Source organism: Corvus cornix, chromosome 8, assembly GCF_000738735.6.
Source record: "Corvus cornix cornix isolate S_Up_H32 chromosome 8, ASM73873v5, whole genome shotgun sequence".
NCBI lineage: Eukaryota > Metazoa > Chordata > Aves > Passeriformes > Corvidae > Corvus > Corvus cornix.
In genome coordinates, this window is record NC_046338.1 from 18,271,441 (window position 1) to 18,295,665 (window position 24,225).

The 24,225-nt window shown below is 36.9% G+C and overlaps 1 protein-coding gene across 5 annotated transcripts in view; it reads right to left on the bottom strand.

Moving 5' to 3' along the window:
* Positions 1-24,225, bottom strand: part of DPYD (dihydropyrimidine dehydrogenase) — a 354,140-nt gene that overhangs the window by 91,901 nt on the left and 238,014 nt on the right. For all 5 annotated transcript variants that reach the window (XM_039555944.1, XM_039555945.1, XM_039555946.1 and 2 more), the window contains 4 exons: positions 21,320-21,388; positions 18,773-18,856; positions 1,280-1,400; positions 291-410 (listed from right to left, as the gene is read on the bottom strand). In XM_039555944.1, coding sequence (XP_039411878.1) covers positions 291-410; positions 1,280-1,400; positions 18,773-18,856; positions 21,320-21,388 — 394 coding nt within the window. The remainder of the gene's footprint in view (positions 1-290; positions 411-1,279; positions 1,401-18,772; positions 18,857-21,319; positions 21,389-24,225) is intronic.

Consider the following 24,225-nt stretch of genomic DNA (forward strand, 5'->3'; position numbering starts at 1 on the left):
AGGATGAAAAATTTGAGGAAAACAGAGGGTCACGAGGGAAGAGATTTCCTTCCCTCTCCAGTGACCCTATTGCAGTATTCTGATGCAGTGCTTTACCATTAAGGAAAGGGCAACCCAAGAGCCTTCACACTTAATCTGTTCCATCTGTCATGACTTAGAAACATTGACCAGCAGTGAGCTTTAAGGACTCGGTGAGACTGCAGACATGATATTCTAGTCCACTACAAGGACCTCCTGATGTTTCGAAAGCCTCTAAGGAAGTACCATGCATCAAAAAGGGCAACACCTACCTGACATGCCACCATATGTGGTCCTCAGTCCTCGACCAACTGCTGGCCAAGGTGTGCTGTCTGCTTTCAGTCCCATCAGTCCTGACACAGTGTTGGTGGCTGTAACCCCATCCGCGCCACCTGTGAAAGAAAAGGTCAGTCACTTTATGTTAAATCATGTGTATATGAACAAGAGAGGATAAAATACAACAGAAAACCTGTGAAAGTCTGAAATAACTAGAAATTCAAATAAACAGCTGGTGAGCAAAAGCAACAAACTGCAAGGGGATACACAGAAAGGTCCTTATGACCGATCCTGGGCTAATAAATCTAGCACTAGCTTCAGGGCAGGCTGCATCAGCTGAAAGAGCTGTAAGGGCTATAAGACAGCATGTGCAAACACTGGGGCTGACAGGCAGATCTCTGCCCTTCAGCTGTGTGGGACAGAACCTGCTACAGTGGTTGCTCAACACCCAAAGGTACCCCAACACAGTGGCCACCTCCTCCAAGCTTCTGTGCAGCAAGACAAAAGAAGCAATGTGACAAAGAAACAATTACCATGGTTCTAAGTGATGGACACCTACTTGCAAACTTATTCGCTGCCATGTTGTACTTTAAGCTCTAAAGAAGAAAAAATATGTAACTTCAAATGGTGTATTTTTGTTTTCTCAGAACACACACATCATTTTCACTACTAAATATGGGAATAGGGGGATTTACAGGTGTCTGGTAAACATATAAATATGACAGAAATAGGAGCATTTAGGGAAACACACAAAAACATATACAATTTATTGTTCACAGTCTAACATGGTTCTCTTCAAATATTGCTCTGTTCTAGATGCATGGCCAAAATTAGGAAACTTTTGATTACTCTGCTTATTCTAAATACATCAAACAAAATATTTTCATATTAGTTTCTGTTGTTATCTGTTATTCCTGCAACATTCCTATCTTACCTCATCCAGCAAATTAGTAATCTGCACAACTTGTGCACTGGAGTCACTCACCTTCCCGCGCAGCCACTCCAATTTTCACAATATCAGTGACATTTGGGGTCAGTTTGGCAAAGAAAGGAATGTGAACAGCTTGTCTAACCCAGCGACAGATGTTCCGTACCAGCTCTGGATCCTGTTCAAATAGGCCAGATAAATATAGAACATAATTAAAAGTAATATGAACAAAAGGTACATCAAGGAAATAGAAAACTTTTTTTTAAAGTGACTATACTGCAATTTTGTGAAATTGCACATCAGACTGAACTTCCTCTCATTAGTTAACTTATTTCAGACACATCAAGTAACTGCAAATCCACTACAGAAAGGCTATTTCATGGAAAAAAAGGAATTTTTTTCCAGAAGACAAAGATTTCACAAAATGTTGCGCGCCCAGAGAGAGGAAAACCCCATTTTGGATGACAGAGACTACTTTACCGATTTATTTTAAAAATTACTTTTCAGTTTTAATGACTCATTCTATGTAAGGTACATTAAAAACAAGCAGTATCGTATAAAATAATGTGAACCTGAAGCATTGTCTGATCATGCCTTGATCAGAACAACAAGGATGAACCGAGGTTGCAGGGCTATCAGAATACAATTCAGCATTTCTGAACTCTGAGAACAACTTGGGATGGCCACAGTGTAAATGAAAGATCAAAATCTTCTCTGTTAAAGCCAGAAATCGAAATCGTCAAGTGTTGGCTTTTCCTGATTTCCAGTCATTTACTTCCCTTATGGAATACATCTCATGTAGACAGTAATCAAGTAGCCTTTCCACTGAGGACAGCTCAGTGGAACGAACACCTGCATCTGGCACGTACAAGGGCTCTTGTCCAATGTAACTCGTTTCATTTTTCTGTTGGCAATTGATAATGCTCTTCAACAAATACCTTAAAATTTGCAATACTGATGCATGTAGAATGTGCTGTATGTTCTGGTTAAAAATTGAATGGTGCCATTACAAGATTTAGTACAAGTATTACCTGTGGGTAGGCTAATTGGTACTGCAGCAATTATTTACATTTACTAAGTCTTTATCACTCTCTCAGATAATTAAATCTGTCATATACGAATAATCTTATCCCATTTGGATATTGTAAAAACTCAGAAAGCTGCATTGCTATGTAGTAACTGAGAATGGAATGAGACTAAATGAAAATTAATTTAAAACAATCCAGAAGACACCAAGGTTGCCAGTATAGTGAACACACAGGAAATATCCCCTTGTTGTTTTTCCTTTTTACACCAATGGTTAAATACAAACAAAAACCCCACAGGCTGTGTTCCTACAAAGTACACAGTGCTTGACATGAATAGTAAAATCCTAAGACTTAGCTCTGGCATCCCAATAAAAACGATGATCTCCCCGCCCATGCAGCTGCCATGAAATATGTATGAACCCTGCACTGGCAGTATGAAAGTAGTTGCAGCTTTGACTTTCATTTCTGTTTTGAATTTCCTTGAGGCCCAATGCAGAAATGAGAGACCCTCCAGAAGACATGAATTGTATATCCTTTATGTTAATTCTTCTCCTTAGAAATCCTTGTGATAATGTTCAGGATGTTGGCACCACATAACTCATTATGCTGACTTCGTTGTGCTTATAGTGCTGCCATAAAAATTCTTACTCCAGCACACACTAATGCCTTAAAAAATACAATTACTTTAATCCACACTGAATAACTTGCTGGGAGATGTCTTTCATAAAACCCCAGTTTTCATCTTACCTAAGACAATTTAACTAGTTTTACTTTTGTAATAAATAATAATTAACTTTTTTTTCCCCCTGAAAGTAAACAAAGATCTTTATTTTCAATCAGTTCTACTCCTCACACACTAAGATTAATGCAATGAATGCAGTAGAATAGTCTTCTATTTCTCATGCTAGTAAACACTTTAAATATGTGATTGCACAGCACATGATTAGACAAAGCCCTTTTGAAAGGCTCACTTGTATCAGCCTTGGAAAATTGCCCATTTTTGGTACCCATAAAATCACTGGTAAATTAATAGGAAAATAATTTGAAAATTCTAGTGAAGGAGGTAAAATCTTTCATACTATTTCACTTAATATTCCAAGGAAAAAAAAGGAACGTTTAGTGAGTAAACACTGAAAAAATGAAACAAAAGTTAAAACAGTGCTTTGTTGCATAGTAAGACAATTACTGATAGAAATTGGAAAGGTGATTAATTTTATGCAAAAAAATTAGAATTCCCATTAAATTTGAGAATTCTGAACTGAAACAGGTATTTCTAAAGATTATTTTTTCCCCATAATGTTTTATCGAATTAATTTGCACATTAAATAAATATCATATGGAGATAATGCTGGCTAACCTAAAAAAATTTCAGTTTACCCTTGTGCCACACCCCAAAGACACACACACGTGATGCACCTCACTGCTTCCCTTTTCAGTGCAAGTCCTACAATGGAGTTGTGCTGGAACACCCAGATGATCCATTCTTCCACCCTCCTCCTCCTCCTCCTTGCTCTGCCTCCAGCCCCTTGTGCTCAGATTCCTCCTGGTGCAGGAGCAAACACCAGAGAGTCACCTCAGCCCATCCTGTCTCCCCTCACAGCAGTGACACTGGGAGTGCCCAGTGGTCACAGCCCACGGGAGGGGCTTCTGTCATGAAGTGACTGCCTGAGAATACCAGAGCTTTTGTGCTCTCCAGACTACTAATGTATTCTCAAAGAGGAATAATATCCTCACCTGGTTTTAGGGTTTTTTTTTAATTCACATTTTCTTCTATAGATCATTAAGAGAAGTTTTTAATTTATAAATTTCATAATTCTCTATTTGCACTGAGGACTTGGAAAAATGCGTTCTAAGCTATCAGATGGCTGAAACCAGAAGATACTGATGTCACTAGACAAAAAATTTTCATAGGAAATGAATAAACTACATTTGTATAATCCATGGGAAATTCACTGGCTGGTGCACAACCTCTCTATAGAAGCTTGCTTGCCTTTAGACTAAGACCAATTTGCAGAGGTCACACAAGAATACAATTTTGAGAAACCCTAAAGTAATTAGAAATAGAGAATTAATTTCTAAATGCAATCACTGACTAAAGAAATGCAGTTCAAAACTTCAGATTTCTGAGAATACTAATTTGTCCCATTCAAAAGTTTTAAGCTTAGGTGCAAATTTAATAAAGCGAGTAGCACAATACCAAAAACTAGTTTTGAAGAGGTTATGTACAGGCTTCATTTTGCCTAATTCATTTGACTGATTGAGGACCTCACACCTACTTGGGTTTCTGAAAGACTGACCCCAATTTACAAATTGCTTTTACCCATTCTTTCTTGGATTTATAAAACCTTCAAGGATGAGCATAAAACTTGTGAAAGAATGAATCTTGAAGCCTGTAAATCACATTATAAAACGTACTGTCACTGCTAATACAACACAAATATCTTTTTTCACCCCAATCTAAGTTTCTGAAAGTGCCTGCAGCTTTTATCATTGATAAAGTGGTTGACAAATTCTGCATAGTTAAGAAATATTTTCTAAAAGGCTTGATGTGTAAAATGTTACTAGCTGTAAAAACAGCTGGGCATTTGTATTCACAAAACCAACAATATGAACTGAATAAAATATTATTCTGCTTAATTTAGTACAGGATTGTAATGCTTTTGGTTCAGAGTCTACCATGTTGCTAAAAATTACCTTCTTACATTACACATAACTGGGTTTGTTGGTTTTCTCATTAATAATGATACAGTGTGATTGTAACAGAATGTGTAGCATAATTTTGCACTGCGTGTCAATCCAGAAGAATGAACAAATGCTCCAATGGACTGTAACATCCATTGCTAGCACACTTTGTTTATCTGCTGTATTTTAATTTTTTTTTTAAACAAACCCCATCTAAATAAAAGCTTGCTAAAATTATCATCAGCTAAAACATAATATTGATTCATGCACTGTACCTACAGGAATCTGTTGGTAATTTAATACCATATAAAGTCTCTTTTGGTATAAGCTGTACATCAGCGTGTCGTCTGTCTTCCTGTTAATCAAATACTGCTTGTTTATTCCAAAGGCACAGGAGATTTGAATGTTACAGGGGTTGTCTTTTTACTTCCCTAAGCAACAGTACAGAACCATTTTTCCTGAATATTCATTATAGCCTTAGGCTAGATGAAGCTTTTAATCCTAACTACTCATTGCCAATGGGTAGATATACTAGAGGAAAAACAACTATTCACCTTTTTTTCTAAATGATCACATGATAAGCTTAACTACAACCATAACTATGAGCATAAGTCCTCAGAAATTAAAGCAGCAAGTTGTCTATGATTGCAATTGGCATCAGTAATGAGATGAATCCCCTGTCCTATCACCCCCAAGGCAGATACATCCTGCCCGTTTAAAAAGAAGCATGAAAATGCTGAGCATAGAGTAGGTCACCTCTCCTTGTGTTTCATGGAAAGAAACAAAACCACGATGAGATTACCACAGAAATGTCTTGCTGCAGATTTTTGGAAATTTTTATTGTGACCTATTTTCAGTGCTCTTGCAGGGCCCTCATTTTTGCACTATCCTGTTACTGCACAATCTTTACACTGCATTCAGAACACCTCTCTGAGGCAGAGAATTACTATTATGCCTGTTTAATAAATGGAGAGAGGAGAGACAGACAGCCTGAGGTGCACCTCCTACAACTCACCTTGCTTTGGTGCCCAGTTTTGCAAAAGTCATTTGAAAAAGGACCTGAAAAGGTTTGTCTAGCACAAAACTGCATTTGATTCTCTGGACTACCTTAAACCATGAGATACTTTCCACGTTAACAACAGAAATATTTTTAATACTTGGATTTAAATAGCTTTTCAGAGCATTTGAATAATGCAAAAGATAGAATTACAACTTCTTTAGGGTAACTAACACACATTTGTTAACTATGCAAACAGTCCTCGAGAAGCACGTGTGTGAGTGCATGTACATATACATGCATGCATATATAAAGAATACAAAGAGCAGTCTGAAAGATGTCATAAAAAAGAACAACCTGTTACAAGATTTTCCCTAAGAACTTCATAAGAAAGGTTAACACTCAGTAGAGCACATTAGTTTATCGTGTCTAATTAGTACTACAGAAAATAGACCATATCCTGCAATAACTTTTCTCAGACAAAATCCTGACTTTACATATGTATAAAGGCTTCATTACATAGGACTATTGGATTTATCACCACACGTCACATTGATGATTTGTGCTGGTCCATTATCCTGACCGTGATGATGGGAAGTTCTAGATGGCACAAAAGAGTGTTGCAAGATGCAGTAAGACCTTGCATATAAAGTCCTTAAATCTCATCTATCACTGACTACAATGACCTAAACAACAAAGTTTCAGAAATTAAAATACTTTATCATATTTAATGCAAGAGTAAGTCTAATCTTCCTCATACACCTCAAGTCTTTGATGGCCACAAGACTATTCTCATATATATCTCTTGCCTATGAATTTTATGGCTAAAATAATGCATTATGTAAGCATGTTTTCAATTATAAATGCTGATAGTAAGTTACAGAGGACTTGTCTTTTTATTAACTTAGCACCCATGAAGCTGACAGCTAGGCAAGAGTAGGCAAGTGGCACCAACAGTCCCTCATCAGAGCATTCTTCTCATGGCAGATTTTCTTTCTGCACTAGTTTTTCAGAAAGAAATATTGTATTCCTGTTGTACCTATTAGCATTGGAGAAATTTTTAGATGAAAAAATATTCTACAGTTAAGTTCCTCATTCTGAGCAGTAGATACATTTTTCAAACTAGTACCGTATCTGTGGGAAAAGGAGGGAGTGCTTTTATGATTACAAGAATGATGTAGTGTAGGAAAGTGGTTTTAGGTGAGAATTTGCAAGACTCAGCTGTTAAATTTAATACATGTACTACTCTCACTTTACTGTTTCATTCAACAATAGTGTGCTAGGGAAGAGTTAAACCTATCCTCAGTCAAATCGCTGTCTGAAGGCCCAAGAGGACTCAAATGCACCTTCATCTGAAAAGCAAGAAAGGAGAAGAGAATCTTTGCCTGTCTGCAGGTAACCTCCATGCAGCAGGTCCATCCTACTCTCCCTCTGAACATTACAGTGGCACTACCTGCCACAACCTGCAGTGTGGAAAGGCAGGGACAGGATCCATTTGGAGCAGGTTTAGAAAGTGAGTAATGATCATTTCTAGAGACTCCTCACATATTCAATCCACTCTACTGGCTTGATGTGTACCTATGGATCTGCACCTTTTACAGAGATCCCATAAATGAAATGAGGATGTACTAGCCTGATAAGCTGTTAGTTTAAATATGTCTATCCAGTATTTCTTGTCTGGAAAACCATAAAAAAATCATAACTTAAAAACAAAACAAATCCCCCCAACCCTACCAACAGAAAAAACCCAACTCTGCGTGTGAAGAATTACTCTTTTGCTATTCATTAAAATATGAAGAAAAAGTATGGGAATTCCAGCTTAAAGCATTGCAAACCAGTATCTGTAGCCTTCACCACTTTTATACATATATGTGTATTTTACTATTTATCCTTTCCACAGCTATCTTTTCTCCCTCCTCCTATGAGAACATTGTCTTCATAAAACACTCTCTCTAAACTTACACAAAATTTCGACAGTACCTAAATACAGAATTACAGTCAATCACTATAGCAAGAGTCACCATTGCAGAAACTCATGGTTAATTTTACTGCCTTCTTACATCCCAAAAGGAGCAGTTCAGGTTGTGCATTTGTCCCATTTCAAACTTAATTAAAGCTAACGATTTGTTTAAAGCCTGTCAAAATAAGGGAAGGATTTCCCAGGACAGAAGATGAATAACTCTCCTCTTCTCATCTGGAGTAAAAATTCTTCCTCATTTCTCAGGAAATCTGACAGCTTTTGGTCAACATCTATTGACCGCAGCTGTCAAAAAGAAAGAAATGAAGCAGTTTAACCTAAGGCAGGAATAACACTTTTCACGGTTGTATGTGAAGCTATCTATATATATATTAGGAAAAAATTTTTAAAACTGCCTAAATTACATCAGAGGCTCTGGGTTAGCCTGGTCGGCTTCACAAAAAGGTAGCTGCTGGTTGAGAGCTTATATCCCTCCAGCAAGACTCCATGATGTGATGTGAAACCAATGCCACAAAACAAACTTTTAGAGATAATGATAGTATGTGAATTCAGCACTCTTTTCCAGTCAATACTGTATTGCTTTTTGGCATGAGATCCAAAGTGTACTAGTTCAGCAAAAAAAAAAAAAACCCAAACTCCAAAAATCTCATTAAATATCTTCAATAAAATGGTACAGGAAAATCCCATTCAGGATAAAAATTCAAAACATCCGAACATGAATTAATGTCATATTTTGTTCTAGGAGAATAAAAATGTTTCATCCCATTTGAGCCTTCAGCTTTTATTAATTAACTTGCACTTTGAAACAAGAGGTCTTTTCAATATGAAGGGAGGTTGTAGAGGTGGGGTTTTTGGAAGCATTTCTAAAAGATCAGAGATTCAGATGAGAAAAATTAATCAAATTCCACATAGTTACCATTTAACTAAACTACCATAGCAACAATATGCACTGTGACTATTGTTCACTGATTTAATTCAAAGACATGCTTATTTTCTACTCTCTTACAAACACTAAAATGCTCCTTTCTTTAAAAACGTCTTTTGAAACAAGTCTACTGAGTTAATGAAGACATTTATGTTGTTTCTACACAGCAAAATGTTCTCTTTATAATTTGAACAAAACTGTAGTATTTTTAAACTGGAAAAATATCATATGGCTTATATAACTAAGCATGTCCTACTAGTGAAACAAGAACATTTTTGCTTACAAAATACTGCATATTAAGATGTAGAAGTACAGCTTGGAAAATTCCCATTAGTTTTTGTAGACTACATTCATTCTTTTGGTTACAGTCTTTTCAATTAGGCAAAAACATTACCACTTGAAGACCACATAAAGAACACATTTTTATCTTTAAATTTAATTTTAAAAACCCCAAGATTTTTAGAGAGTAATGACTCCCAATTCATAGATCTTTTTGCCAAAGTAAAAATCTAAGCAAGAACTGAGAGACCTGACTGAACTTTTTTTTTCCTGTGGTAAGTTATAAGAACTAAAAAACTCCTGGCACCTAGCTCCATTCCTAGATGTTTGGACTTTATTAATTTAAAGTAAAGCTGCAAGCAAGGTGTTAAAATTTGATCAGCTGCTCCTTCAGATCTGTCACTGCAAGTTCCACTTGGGGGAGCCTAATTGAGGTTCTCCTTTTCTTCCAGTGATATCAATGTGTCACTGGGCAAAATCAAGTCACTCTGGATTAGGTCTGGGTTTTGGTCATGGCTGAACTGAGAAGTAAAAACTCTGAGACCCTATCTATACTGAGAGAGATAACAGTGGGTATTGAGAAAAGCCAACAAGGGACTGGGGCTCCTACTTCTCAAAGCAGTCACAGGGTCTTCTCAGACTACTTTGAAAAACTGAAAGAACAAATTGGTGCCCATAAAAAAACCCCCTTGAAATTTAAAAGCATTTAACAAAATAAACCTTAAAAGACACATACAGGGTTTCTACAGAATGAGAATTTCAAGAAATTTTTCAATTTTAGCAGATCCCTTTCTCCCTTTTCTTTCTTACTCTCCTTCTTACTGGCATCACAATTTCTCCCTACGTCAGCTCTTTAATTAGAACATTTGAAAGATGTTAAAAGCACAAGACAAATAACCTTTGATCTCCTCATTTTATTAAAAAAAAATGGGAACAATAACTTGTTACAGTGTTTCTTTATTGTAGTACTCTACTGGAGCTACACAAATGAATGATGCTTAACGTATGACAAAAACCAGACAAAAATAAGCCAAACAAAAAGAACTCACTCCAATGGGTTTTAACATACCTAATCTAAAAGCTGCCAATTTTAACACAGGTCAGCATCCAAACTCAAGAATACATTTATCAAAGTGCTGTGTGGGAGACCCTCTTTGGGCATCTTATTAGCAGCATGGCACTCCTACATCCCCTCTGAGATAATGCTGCACCTCATGACTGAACACCCGTGTGTGGACAAGGTCAAAAATGAGCTGGAGATTTTTGACTGACCAGTAGAGAGAAGTACAAAACACATATTTGTGTTGGGAGTAAGAACAACAATTAGAGGGAGGTCAAGATCAAGCACAACTGAGACTTGAAAGGTTGGTGGCTGCCTTTAGTCAGCTTTGTAATTACTCCATTTTCAGATCACAGAAAAGCTTTTTGTTTTCTCCCCAGCACAAAGAGGAAAACAACTGAATTTTTTTTTAAACTGATTCCTCTCTCTGTGTAGGTGGTTGTGTCATAATGTTTTTCCTTATTCTGAATGTTTGGGGTTTGTTTCACTTATTTTTAATTTAAAAATGTTAATCTAAGCAATCAGAAGAAGTATCTCTGTTAGAAAACGTTCAACTTTTACAATTATGTATAAGGCTTTTTATATGTTTATGGTTACCTTACGTGATAGGGAAAAATCTCCTTTTGTTTCATTGTGACAGGTCTGTTAAAACTTTAGCAATGAGTATTTATAGCTATTGATTTTAATGCAATATTAAAGGCATTTAAATCAGATTATTTTCTTTGATTGTCAGAATAAAGGTTAATAATAGTTGGCCTGAAAGGTTGATGCACAGATTGGCAGTTCAAGTTAACAAATTATTTGTTCCAATACTAACTGGGCTTAAACAGTCCAAGTGAAAAATAGGAAACTGTCACATTTACCCTTAAGAAACTTCTCGGACACACTGACTGGAAGGATTTATTTATCAACAGCACTGGTATATGTAAAGCATTCACTAATAAAAATGTCTTTTTAACCCTGACAGAACAAAGTATTTTATCTTGGTTGTTCCTAGCCAGCCAAACTAATGTTTCTCATAGCACTGTAAAAAGTGGTATGCAGCATGATTAAATAATATTTCAGCTCTTTAGTTCATGCAGAGGTCACCTGCTAGGAGGCATAAAGGTTTGATTAGGTTTATGTCATATATGAAATATGTAAAAGGGAAGCACAGAACTTGAATATGTGAATGCTGCAGCTACAAATAGCTTTCTCTTGTGGTCAGGTAGGCAAGCTCTGTCATTTCCAATAATAATAAGGCAGAAAACACTAAATAATTGAGGAAAGCATAAACATTTGAAACATGAAACTAGGGAATTTAAAACATATGCTCTGAGAAGAATTTGCCACTTAGTTTTAAAATGGTCATCAAGTGGGCATGTATTCAGATTTGGCCTACTGTAAAGAGCAAGCTTCCCAACAAACTGTCTAAGTTTACTAGGAGCTGAGGCAAAATTTAAAAAAATATGAATGTAGTCCTGAAAACTCTCGTGCAGGCAGTGAAGAGATTAGTTAATACACTGCTAGTTAACTTTATCAAACACTGGCATAAAACTGAAACCATAAAAAGAAAAAATTATTAATGTGCACCAACATAAACAAACTTAAAATATTATATTTTTCCTGAACAGTTACTTGTTGGTGATGACTTTGTTTCCACTAAATCCTGTTTACCAGATATCATGGTTACAAAAAGCTGCAATGCCTTATGGTGCAATCACATATCCAAAGGCAATCCAAAGGGCCTGGACATTTGCTCAAGTTTCCTACATTTCCCTTTTCTGAAAACTTCTCAGGGCATTAAAATACAACTTCAAGAACAAGTGCAGGTTGCCATTTGGTTTAAAAAAAAAACTAAAAGGGTTTGTTCCTTTATGGGAAGCACTCATTATACACTTCGTTGCTGTTAGGCTACTGAAGTGTCATTAAAACAGCCAAAATCTTGAAGTGTCATTAAAACAGCCAAACAACAGCAGGTCACTGATACTGTGACCAAACTAACCTTCTCTGGTAATCTGTCACCCATAATGTGAATTTCAGCAGAAACGCTTCCACCATAGTAAGACTGAAAATAAGTGTAAACCCAAATTGCTTCCATGTCTTCATGATTTTCAAGGAAACAGAATCACTTTTACATTTGCTGAGAAAATACATTCTGTAGAGAATGCTTTCCTTACATAAATATAAGTCACCACACATAAACAGTATTTAAAACCTTATTAACAGCCATAGCATGTCATTAAAAAGTTTCAGCAAGTTGGTAGTGCTGTTAACATTACTGCCGTGTTTATAATCCCTTTTTATTTTCCATTTTGTCTTTTGAGTAATTCAATTAGAAATCCTTCAAAGCAATAACAGTGGATTAAATGTTGTCAAACCACAATATAAAATTACAGAACAGTGTTCTGATGATGAATTTATTAAACTTTGCATTTCAATTCATTTCTCCTTGAGTGTATGAAAAGCAGAATTCTTTAGACAAAACACCAATTAACTGTCATACCTCATTATTAAGTATTGTCTCCTTCTACATGTTACAAAAGATAGAATATATGAGGACATAAAGGACACATGCAAGAAATCCATTTAAATCACAACATTTAATCACACTTGAATCCTGCAATGGTAACAGAAAAGGAAGTGATTTCTCAGGTACTGGAGGAATGTGAATGAAGGAAGGTGAATGATGTCACCCAGGAGTGACCATAAAGCCAGCAAGATTTTCCTGCTCAGATTTCAAGTGAAATAGCTCATGAGTGAATTTTTACTTTGAAAGCAACTCAGCACAGGGTTTAGTTTATGAGGAGAGTTTTGAAGAAGGAAGGAATAGAAAAAGAAAAGAAAGAGACATCTGACAACAGAGAAGGTTGAAAAGGGAATCCAAAGAGGTTGAACAACAAAATGGAATTATCATAAAGGACCATGAACGTAAGTCCACAAAACACATCTCCTGACCTGTGAAAAAGTGTGCTTAGGTCAACATTTGCAGGAGTTGAAGGAGGCAATCAGGAGCATCCCTTCTTCCTGCACATCCCAGATTGCCTCCCAGCAAAACACTGCCCAGTGCAGCTCATCCCTGCACACACAGAGTAACAGCATCACTGCCTCAGCCAAGGAGTCCTTGTTTCTGAGGGACTGAATTTTTTGCCTCTGCTGAGCTTCTCCCTCAGTTGAACTATCAAGGCTCCTCTTCATATCCATTTGGTTGGGCAGCAGGCAATTCCCCTCCCCAGCCACCCAGTTTTATGGAACTTACAGTGCCTTTGAAACAGTCTGCACACTGAAAAACATGACTGAAAGAGGTCATTTGGTCAAAATACGGCCCAAAGCAACAGAGGCCAGTGGCAGACACAAAGGCACTGAGATCAGCTAGGACTTATATTCTTAAGAACCAGCCAGAATGCATGAAAGCAGCCAGTGCAAGAGAACAAGAAGACATACAAATCCTGAAACTCCACCCCAAACACCAACACAAACCGCACTCACACTGGTTTATACTGGATTTTGGGTGACCATTTCATACTGCTGCTACAGCCCAGTGTAGCACCACTCTGCTGTACTTTGCATTAATTTGTTGCAATAACTGCTACAGAAGAGAAGAGCAAGAACTAATACTGCCTGCAGGACTCAATGAATTATACTTAACCAGCATATTATTGTAGGCTGATAGTAGAATGTCACATGAACACAGATATAATCAAATTCTGTTTGGGGCATCATTTATTTAAAATACTTCAAGCTCCTTGCTGGCAGAACAACAGCGAATTAGCATGCTATGCTGTGCACCTCAATTAAAAAGCAGCCTCATCTTTCCTATATCCAAGGTACAGCAGAGCAAATCTAATTGTGCCATGCAGTCAGCTCTCATCTTTGCAGAGTAACCAGGGCTTTGGGGTGTTTTTTCTTTTTGTTTTTGACAGATTTGTCGTCTTCTGAATGAGGCAATGTAGGCTTTTATGAAACTTGCCTCCTAATTGCAGGCAATAAGCACAGCCAGCAGCAGAGGCTGTAGCAAGTACAGCTGAAGTAAAATGAAAATAAAGGTAAGAAAAGAACCACAAAACAAGTTCATTTTACATATAATCTGAATAGTTAAACCACGAGGATCTGGATTTCAGTGCTCACAAGAGACATATACATTCCTTCTTCAATATAAACTAAAAAAAAACCCCAAACAATTCCCCAGACTTAGAGCTTAAATGCTAAGATTGCTGAGACAGGCAAAGATTTTTTATATTTTGGAGGTTTGAAGGTATGACTAATTAATGAGAAAGAGTTATATGCCAGGATGTTATTAACTTTTACAATATTTGCTTATAGCATGAAGAATCTCTGTTCTTGCACTTAGGCTGAGATCTCTGAATATGAGATTTGTTGCTTTTGACTTGAGATCTCCTTGTTCATACTGATTATCTTACTCCATGTGAACATCTAAGTCCTAGCGCTTCCTTTTATCCAGTACTCATTTCCTACCCCAGTACAAAGAATGCTGTGCCTTTGGTTAGGAATTGAACTGGGTGAATCCACAGAAATGGTTGTCTGAATGGACTCCAGGAGGGCAGGTACTGGCAGCTCCCACTTGGAGTGGGACTACCACCAACACCAGTGAGGTTGGCCATAGCTTTGCCTGCCTGAGCCCTAAAAACTCCAGAGATGCAGAGTACACAGCCCCCCCATGACACCATGTTCCTGATCTGCATCACCTTGTTGGGGAATTTTTTTCCTAATGTGCAATTTGAAACATTCAGCCTGCAATTTGCCCCTTGCTGTATCATCTGACATGATAGTGAATAATCTTCCCCTCTTTGTAGCTACTCTTGCAGCATCTTTGTCACATCCTCTCAGGTAGCTGCAGGCTGCTCTTTTCCTCCTTCTGTTGTTTTTCACTGCCCACTAGGCCAAGGAGACTCTCTGATATTTTAGAAGACTTTGGGTATCATTTGTCCTAATCGATCTTATTCTAATGTTTCTAGGGAGATGCACATTAAAGCTCTTAGACCTGGAGTTTCATCGTAGCAGGAGTGCAAAGTAAATCCAGATTACCGACTCAATTTAGCTATTTATTCATTCTCGGCAGAGCAGCTGGAGAGACTTGTTGACCTTTAAACCAAAATCAAAAAGGCAAACACTTAAATTTGTTGATTTCATGACATTAATAATTCTGAATGAATTCAATGCCACTTTTTAGAAAGATAGTAAGACAAAAGAAATTAAACATCTTTGCATGGTTTCCAGTGAAGGAGTGAAGGACAAAAAATGCACCACAAATACAACACCACAAGTTAGACATTGGAATGTGAGCACTACCATCTCACATGCTTGATTTATTATTTTCAGGATTTTATGCTAAAATTAGTACAGCAATGAAGTACAGTGGGAAAGGGATACTGTCATTTTTAAATAATCTGCTGTTGACCATATTGTCTTTAATACTAAATGTTTTGTACATATAGGTTATCTGATTCAAAGAAAATCTGTGCATTAGTGCTGGTCAACTTAATGACAAATTTTTAATGATATCCACTTTTATACAGTTGCAGATTGTTATGAAAGAATACAAACCTTAACTTTATTATCATTAATCGGCATTAGTAAATATAATTGACATTTTATACAGAACCAGCTTTAAGTAACTTATTGGCAGCAATACAGATGCCTCTTAATATTACCCTCTGGCTAGCTACGCTGTTTGGGCGCCAGAGTGTCTGCACTAATGACTTGGAATTAAAATCAAATAAAAGCTGAGAACTGTAATTCAGTATAAAAGAAACAGCCATACTTAGTACCAATTTTTATATATATAATTTGGATACACCAGGACCTTTTTTAATTTTCAGCTGATACAAAACAGTGAAAGCATTTGAGAGTAGATAACAAAATAGGATAGAGAAAAATAAATCTGATGTTCCCAGATTTCTACACTTACCCTGTAGGCACACCATAGGAATTGGAATGAGAAGAAAAAGTAGACAGTGTAATTAACCTTTCCTTTCCCTTTTTTTTTTTTAAAACAACAAAAAGGCAGAACATGTTAGACATTATAAATAGTAAAAATACCCATTTTTCTGCCATTATTTTTCATCTCAGCAATTTCTGTAGTTTCCTGAGGATTTAATGTGCTTAGGCATGAAAGAGGCCTAATCCTTGAAAAAATTTCCTATGAAGACATGGATTATGTTATCAAAAAGATTTAAGAAAACCTGCTTCACTGTACAACCAGGAAAGCTGCTCTGCCTCTCAAAGCCTTATGCCCTGACTTCCAGATATCAAGTGGTGGTTTTTTTTTCCTGAGCATATCTGAGCCCTGTCTTCCCCACAGCACCCATGTATGACCTATTTGACTTCAGCTCTGGGGGAAAAAAAAAAATAATACTAAAATACCAAAATACTATCTAGCACTTTTGTATCTTCTGATGGAGCCTCCAGGGGCCACCACACATTGTATCCCCCTGAAGGGCTACTGATAAATCTTGTTGCACATATCATTACTTAATCCAGTTTATCCCCACCCTTTGCAACGATAATCTACATTTAAAATCACTATGATTTAATTTTAGCCAACTCTGAGGAAGACCATCAGGATCTAGTGCTCTAAACATGGCTCGTTTTATTCATTTATTCATCTAGAGAAGTTGATTCTTTTCTGAGCTCTCAGTTTGATAAGACAGTTAAGAAAACACAAGAAAATGTTTAAGCAAGAGTAGTATATATTAAACATTCCACAGGATATCCATATTGTATGGGAAAGACAGAAATTTTATTATTATAAAAACATATATGTATATATAAAGTAATCTTCTTTCTTTATGGATCTGATCTCCTCCATGGAGAGTCACAAATCCACACAATAGCCCTGAGTGCTCAGATTTTGCATTTGCTTCTCTGATTTTACAATAACTGAAAGATACGTAAAAACTCTTGTAGCCAGACAGCTCCCTACTGACTATACATCTAAGCAACTTCACATGCATATATTATTCCAACCCCTGAAAGCTGGAAATAACACACACTTAAAAAAATAAAAAAACCCCATGCTTGGAAAGAGCCTGTTTCAGGTTCTGTGTGGAACCTCCAGGGCTCTCCCTGACCAGCCTGAACCTTTCACAGTGTCCTGCCTTCTCAGGCAGGGGCAAGCCAAACTACTGAGTTACTCTCTGCACACTGAAGGGTGGGAATTTCTTCAAAAACTTATAGAGATGGCTAAAATAGCAATTTGTTGTGAATGCAATTCAGAGAAAAAAATAGTAATAACTACTACTGTTGTGCTAGTGTTATCCTGGAGGGCTTTCGTGATTCTCTCCCATTTTTCATCATAACTTGAGTAAATGACCACTGGCCATAAAAAGCATCCAGATTACTTTCATTAAAAATAATGATCTATGGCATGGACCAGATTGACATAATTTTGTTCACAGAAAACAACAAAATGCCCAGTGCACTCTGCCTGACAGTATTGTTATGCTATGATAAAGCTATACTTGGAAGTGCATCCACTGGAAGTGTTGCACTGATTACAGCTCCTATTGCCTGCTGGGTTTTAGAAAGTTAATGATTTAGTTATCCAACCACACCTCAGTTCTTAGAAGTTTTGTGTTTAATTGAGGAAGTGAGGATGAATTAAGATGCTTACTAGCCCTCTACAAAGGGGCCAAGCAAATAACACTATATCAATTTTTGGGGTATATAATCATGATTCCCACTCTACATCCCATTCCTCCTCTTCTTCCCCCTGTCCCCAAAATGTATTAAGATGGGAAAGCAAGCAAGGTTCATAATTCTGAAACTTTGACAGTCAAACTCTAGAAAATCTCTCCTGGTAGACTGTGAACCAAGATTTTTCAGAGACCTTCCATTCACCACATTTGGGCATTTTTCAGAGCCAAAACAAATTTCAAACCACGACAAAAACATGCAAAAATCTACAAACTTCAAAAGGATATTAGTATGAGAATTAGGGTTGGTATGTGTATCTTTTCTTTCAGTGGGCAAAACAACACACATTCTCCTAACTGAAGTCATGGGATATATTGACAAGCTCTGCAACAGATTTCTGCATGGCAGAGACATCAGGCATGGTAATTCCAATACAAACAGTATAAACCAATGAATCTATAGGTTACAGAACACAGGCTTTTATTATAAGAGAAGATGTTAACTGAACATAGTACTACCAGAATGTATGGTCTCTTCTGTGATTCTGAAATACAGTTAGGTTCATATGTTAAAAATTGTGAAACTAAATGTGTATATACCTCATGTCCTTCAAAATCATTACTGACATACGCGGTAGTTACTAGGTTGTGATTTAAAAGATATCTACAGGGCACTGAAATGGAAATCAACAAATTCTGTCCAAGTGCTTTTTCGAAATTAATTGTTTTCATCATGTTCCTTGTCAAATACATAATGCATTTTTGTTCTCAGCAAAACCAAGCATTTTGTACATTCTCAGTTTCTCTTTTTTTTTTTCCTTTCATCAGTAAATATTTAAACACATTCAACCTAAAAATCTCAAGCTGGTAATCTGCTGCTTGTGTCTTGCCCCCTGAGGTGTAACTATCAATGTGGCAGTGCAGGATAGCTGGAGAGACATTAAAGAGATTGTGGTTACAATCCTACCTGCCCACAGGCCAGTCCCATGCCTCGCTCCCCCATACCATGAGGACATGATAAATTTAACTCCAGCGCATCAGCACCAGCAACCTATGAAACATGAAAAAGGAAAAAAATTGCAAAATTAATTTCAAGTAATGTACTCTTTCCTGTAGCACTTACTGTTCATTTTATATAGATTTCTTTAGACATTTGATTTATTTTTATTTTTTTATAAGAGAAAAAGCTATGGTTATGATATCCTAAAAAACAAGCATGTTGATCATTAGAGATAAAAACTTCAAAAACCGATGTGGTTTCCAAAAATTATTAAGGAATTAGAGTAAAAAACCAAGTAAAAAGATAGGAAAAGAATAAAGAGTTGGTTCTGGAAAATGCTAAACAATGAAATGTAATTACAGGGCCTAAGAGCAGCACTGAGAGAGAGGTCTGGCAGTCAGTATCACACAGGTGTTGCTGTGCTCTGAAGAACTGTAACTCAGTAGTAAATTTTTCCTTTTTGCTTTAATGGATTTAGTCTCCAAATTTTCTGCAGGTGCCTGTACTGTGCCATAACTTTTGTCATTAAATAAATTTGTTTCTGAAGAACAAGAGAGTAATTAAAAAAAAGTCTATACAAACATATTATTCATGCTAATTCTGTTCATCGCCCTCAATTAGTTACAATTACAAGGGGAAGGAGCCGAGCTGTCCGAGGGCAGCACACAGACATGCTCCTCTTCCTTTCTGCTGAACTGCTCCAGCCTGACATGAACATCTCTCCTGTTGCCTTCCAGCGGCTCTAACTAGGGTTTTGTTTTGCATTTGCATTTTGTTTTTGCTTATTGAACTGGAGTAACTTTGCCTGCTGTGTGGCCATGGTTCAGCAACTCCCAAAGTGCGTGAGCAGGGGAGAAGCCATCCATCACTCCCAGGACCCCTCCCCGCTCCGGCCGGCTCCAGGAGCCCGGCCATGCCGCGCTGCTGCCGGTGCTGTCGGCCGCCCTGACAAGCTGACCTTTTGGATGAATAGGTCGTCCTCCTGCTGAGACACTGTGGTACCTTCTGGAGCTTCTGCTCTGATGAAAGCCACATCTATTACCTCCTAGGTAGGATCCTACGCATGCCATTAAACATCCCTGCTCTTCAGCTGCGCATTCCCAGGCACCCCAAACTACTGCTGCTCTCCACAGGGCAGACACCAACAACTACTTCCCAGAAGAATGTTGTATCACATAGGTTTACACATCATTGACTGCATTTAAAGAACCACTTTTTTTCTATAGGAGTAACATAAATACAAGCACAGATTGGAAATATGTGTCTTAAAGTTGGACAGCAGTACCACTGGATTAAAAAATCAGGAGCAAATAGCACAAAAAAGCCATCCATCTCAGACAGTTTAAAAGTGGCACTGCTTCTGTCAAGCACAGATTCCAAAATATGATTTCATGTTCTATTAGGTAAATACAGGTATAAATTGAAATAGTGCTGAAGATCACCAAGCTAATTATTGATAATGTTTAATTTTACTTCTCTAAGTCCACAAAGTGACTTTTTTCCTCATAGGTTTAAAATGCTCAAAGAAAATCAAGAAGTGTCGTCCCACATAACCACAGGAGGGCTTAGAACACTGAATAAAGAAACAATGATGTCCAAACATTCTGCCATATGAAAACACAAATTCAAGGTATCCACACCTCCATCCATACATATATAAAAGCATATTTCAAATTTAAACATTTAAATCTGAGCTAATGCTAGCAATAATGACAAGCTAATTTTTTCTTTGCTTAAATTTGTTAATACTATGCTTTTAATTTCCTTTAGATACTTTATATGGAAAACACACTTTAATTTAAACATAGCAACTTTGCTTTCCATTCAGATATAGACACCTTTCTGAATGAAATTAGTGCAGTCCTGATAAGTATCTCTTATACTACTCCCTATGGACACAGGTACATGTTATTAAATAGTTTTTTCCTCAAATTGAATAGAAATTTCAGGTGCCTAGTCTGTTTGCTTTTCTGTAAGATTGGATTTATATTATAGAAAGCCCGCTGACTGCTATTATATATGCTGACTTTCTCAGCTATCATTTTTGAAAGTCTGTATTAAAACTAGAATAGCATTAAATGAGCCCTTTATACTTTAAATATTCAAGAGTTTTATATTCAAAATTTCTTCTAGTGCTGTCAAACTAGTGCGCCTGTAGGCAAGGTAAGATCAAGTTAGGCTCTCAAAGGCAGAATTAAATTTTATCAGGGCATCTGTCATAATATACAGTTTGCTTAAAATGCAAATAAAAAGTATATAGATTCAAAGACTAAAGGCTTTGCAGCTACTGCTTAAAAATCCAAGGGACCATTTTTATGGAACAGATTTCCTTTAAATTTACATTTCCATCATTTTAATGAAAATATAGAATAAACAAATTATAATGGACATGTTTTAAATTCTCATTTTTCACTTTGAATCTATTTCTTTCAAGAAATTCCTTACTGCAGCTCTTGTTTTTAAGGAGAATTAAAAAAAAAAAAATACACAGAAATACATTTAGGAAACCATTACCTCAGCCATTTTTGAAAGTTCAGTCCAGTCCTCCCTGTTATAGCTGCACATGATGCTGGCAATCAGAACCTGGAAAGAGCATGTATGCATTATATATCGTTTTACACCATGTTAGCAGATTTTGTAATACTGTACATTACTGTGACTCTAGACATGGACTGCACAGCCTGCATATGGGAACTACCAGCTATCTGCCAGGAGCTATAGAGTGAAACACAGCTGCAGACTTCACTGGGGACAAGAAAGAGTGAACAAACTCATCTATTGTATCCCTGGCCTGTAAAGAAGGTCTATCCATGTGCATTCTCTTTGTCGTGTGACACAGTGAGAACAAAGTCTGTCCTACACGCAGAGCCAACCAGGGAACTGTCAAGACATACTTGTTCCTGAGGTCAGAGGAACGAAGTCATTATTCACCATAAATACAAATGAAAGAAGCATTTGGACCATTCAGAGGTAGGTGAGACATCAGTGCATGAGTTTACACTCTAATGTGGCAGTGTATGAACACAATATTCCAGCTGACTTCAGGAATCCAGCACACATCAAACCCTGACCTCTGGAGTCTCACACCATGCAACTTTAGGACAATGACAGCCAGCCAGAACTATTTTGCGTCCCAGAGGCAGCAACAACTGCCTCTAGCTGCTGCTCCCTCTAATGTATTTTTTTGAGGTTCATGTTTTTAGGTAAAATAAGTTCTACTAGGACTCTTCGGGGTGTGGGGGGGCAGCTAGACACACAGTTGCATACAGTGCTATTTACTGTTAAATGAATGTTAACTACTCCTCTGGTCAATAAGCAGTTCAAGTGACATTGCTAATTTCTATTTAAGACTAAAATAAAATCATGTATTTTGCACCCAAAGATCAGACATTGAAATTCTGAAGTTGATACATTTGAGGTAAGATGAGCAGAGAATTCAGCCCAGGAATTCCTGCATGAAGGACTTCTTGGAAGAATGATGTTTGGAAGGAAAAAACAACAGAGAACTATATTGCAGCAGCTAAAAGGTTAAATCAGAAAAGAAATCATAAAACTTAATAGAAGTCTACCTGCTCAGTTTGTGTTCAAAGCAACACTAGCAGAGGAGAACAGAGAAGCATCTGGCCACACTCTTATTTATTTTACCCTCTTACATGAAACTTTAACATGAAAGTTTGATTGACAGGTAACATGACATTTGATTTTAATCTTTCTGTTTTCCAAACAAGTTTTACTGTCATCATTAATATCTAGGGTGGGCTTAATCAGTCACCCCCTCATTTTAACACTTCCCTTGAACTTTCCCATAATGCTGAGGGTTAATGACTCATTCACTTCAAACAAATACAGAAAAGCATGGTGTAGAAAAATTGTCCAACACACACAACTGCTGAAACTGTAAACTCCCAAATTATCTCCATAAGAAGGAGGAGATATGTAGTATCTTCAAAATGGAAGGAAACACACCTTGAAAAGTAAGGCAGGTATGGAGAAAATTGGACATGCTGAGGTTACATTCTAGCCATTTAAAAGGACAATACCACTTATCATCATTATTTCCACTGTTTTGCTCTGATGAGTCTCTACAATCAACCCACATACCTGCAGACTGCCCACCCACCCACCCTTCCTTCTGGCTGGTGTTTGTAGGATAGGAATCTGGTGAGAAGGGAAGTGTTTGATGAAGTGCCTGCCTTGCCTGCAGGTGCCCATTTGTGCTCACCTCTGGCACAAAGATAAGACCAAACTTTTCATTAAGCACACACAATCATCACTGCCCATGCTTTTATTCCACTCTGACAGGGATAAAGTGTCTCTCTCCTACACCATAATTTTTTAAATTGGGAAAAACCTTATATAGCTATATAGGTAAAATGTTAATGAAACAAAATCTGCTCTGTGTCCCGTTTGAATATTCAAGATAAATCGAGTGCTCTGGAAATAAACAGAAATCTCTTTTAAAGAACTTTAATTTTTAAAAGCAAAAATTGTGAAAAATCTGTTGAAGAAATTATATATGAGAAAAATTTAAAGCAACTGGAATTTATCTAGAAACCACATCTTGTCAAATTCATGCTTTTTAAAACTAAAGCAAAAAACAGCCCAGCAGCTCAGACACTGACAACATGATAAGGATTTTCACAGTTGCAGTCACAATCCAAAGCACATCAGAAATCTGCACAACTGAGCTTTAAAACAAACCAAATTTTTCAGTGGGAAAAGTTGTAAGACAACAAGGGTGGCTGACTATATTCATAAGTAGTTGAGTTAGGTTACATCAAGTGCTACTAATGAAATTTGGAAATTCTGCTGGGAGTGTACAAAAGAGGAGGAACATGATCTGTGATGTTTCAAAGAGCTGTTAATTAAGACAACATGCTTATTTAATATTGATTAGTTTTAGGATTCATATTTAAAATTAAGCCAATGCTTTTTGACAGAAGCAGTAGTTTACAATAACAAAAATAACTGAAAACAAATATTATGTTTCTGCCATGACTGTTCACAGGAAAGCCATGATCTCAGAGGGAATAATGAAAATTTAGAAGTAGTAGGGATTTTATTATTTTTTTTTTCCTCAGTGTTCTCTTATAACCTGAAAATAAACTTATTTCCTAGGTGGAAAAATATCCCACAGCACTCTGTGTTAACAAAACTGACCTTCCCCAAAACAACTTCACAGTCTTTTCATTTGGAATCAGTGCCCATGACAAAAAAATAATCACTGTCACGTGTGAACATTTAGGGGAACTATCTGTGATGCCTGGGGTTTGGATCTACTCCTAAAATCACACATGGAAATTTGTAAAGAAAATACAGACTATTATCTCCTACTACCTAAAAGAGAATAGCAAGAACAAAGTAAGAATTACAAGTGATAAAATGCAGAGGTTTTACTGGAAAGTAATAAACAAGAATTG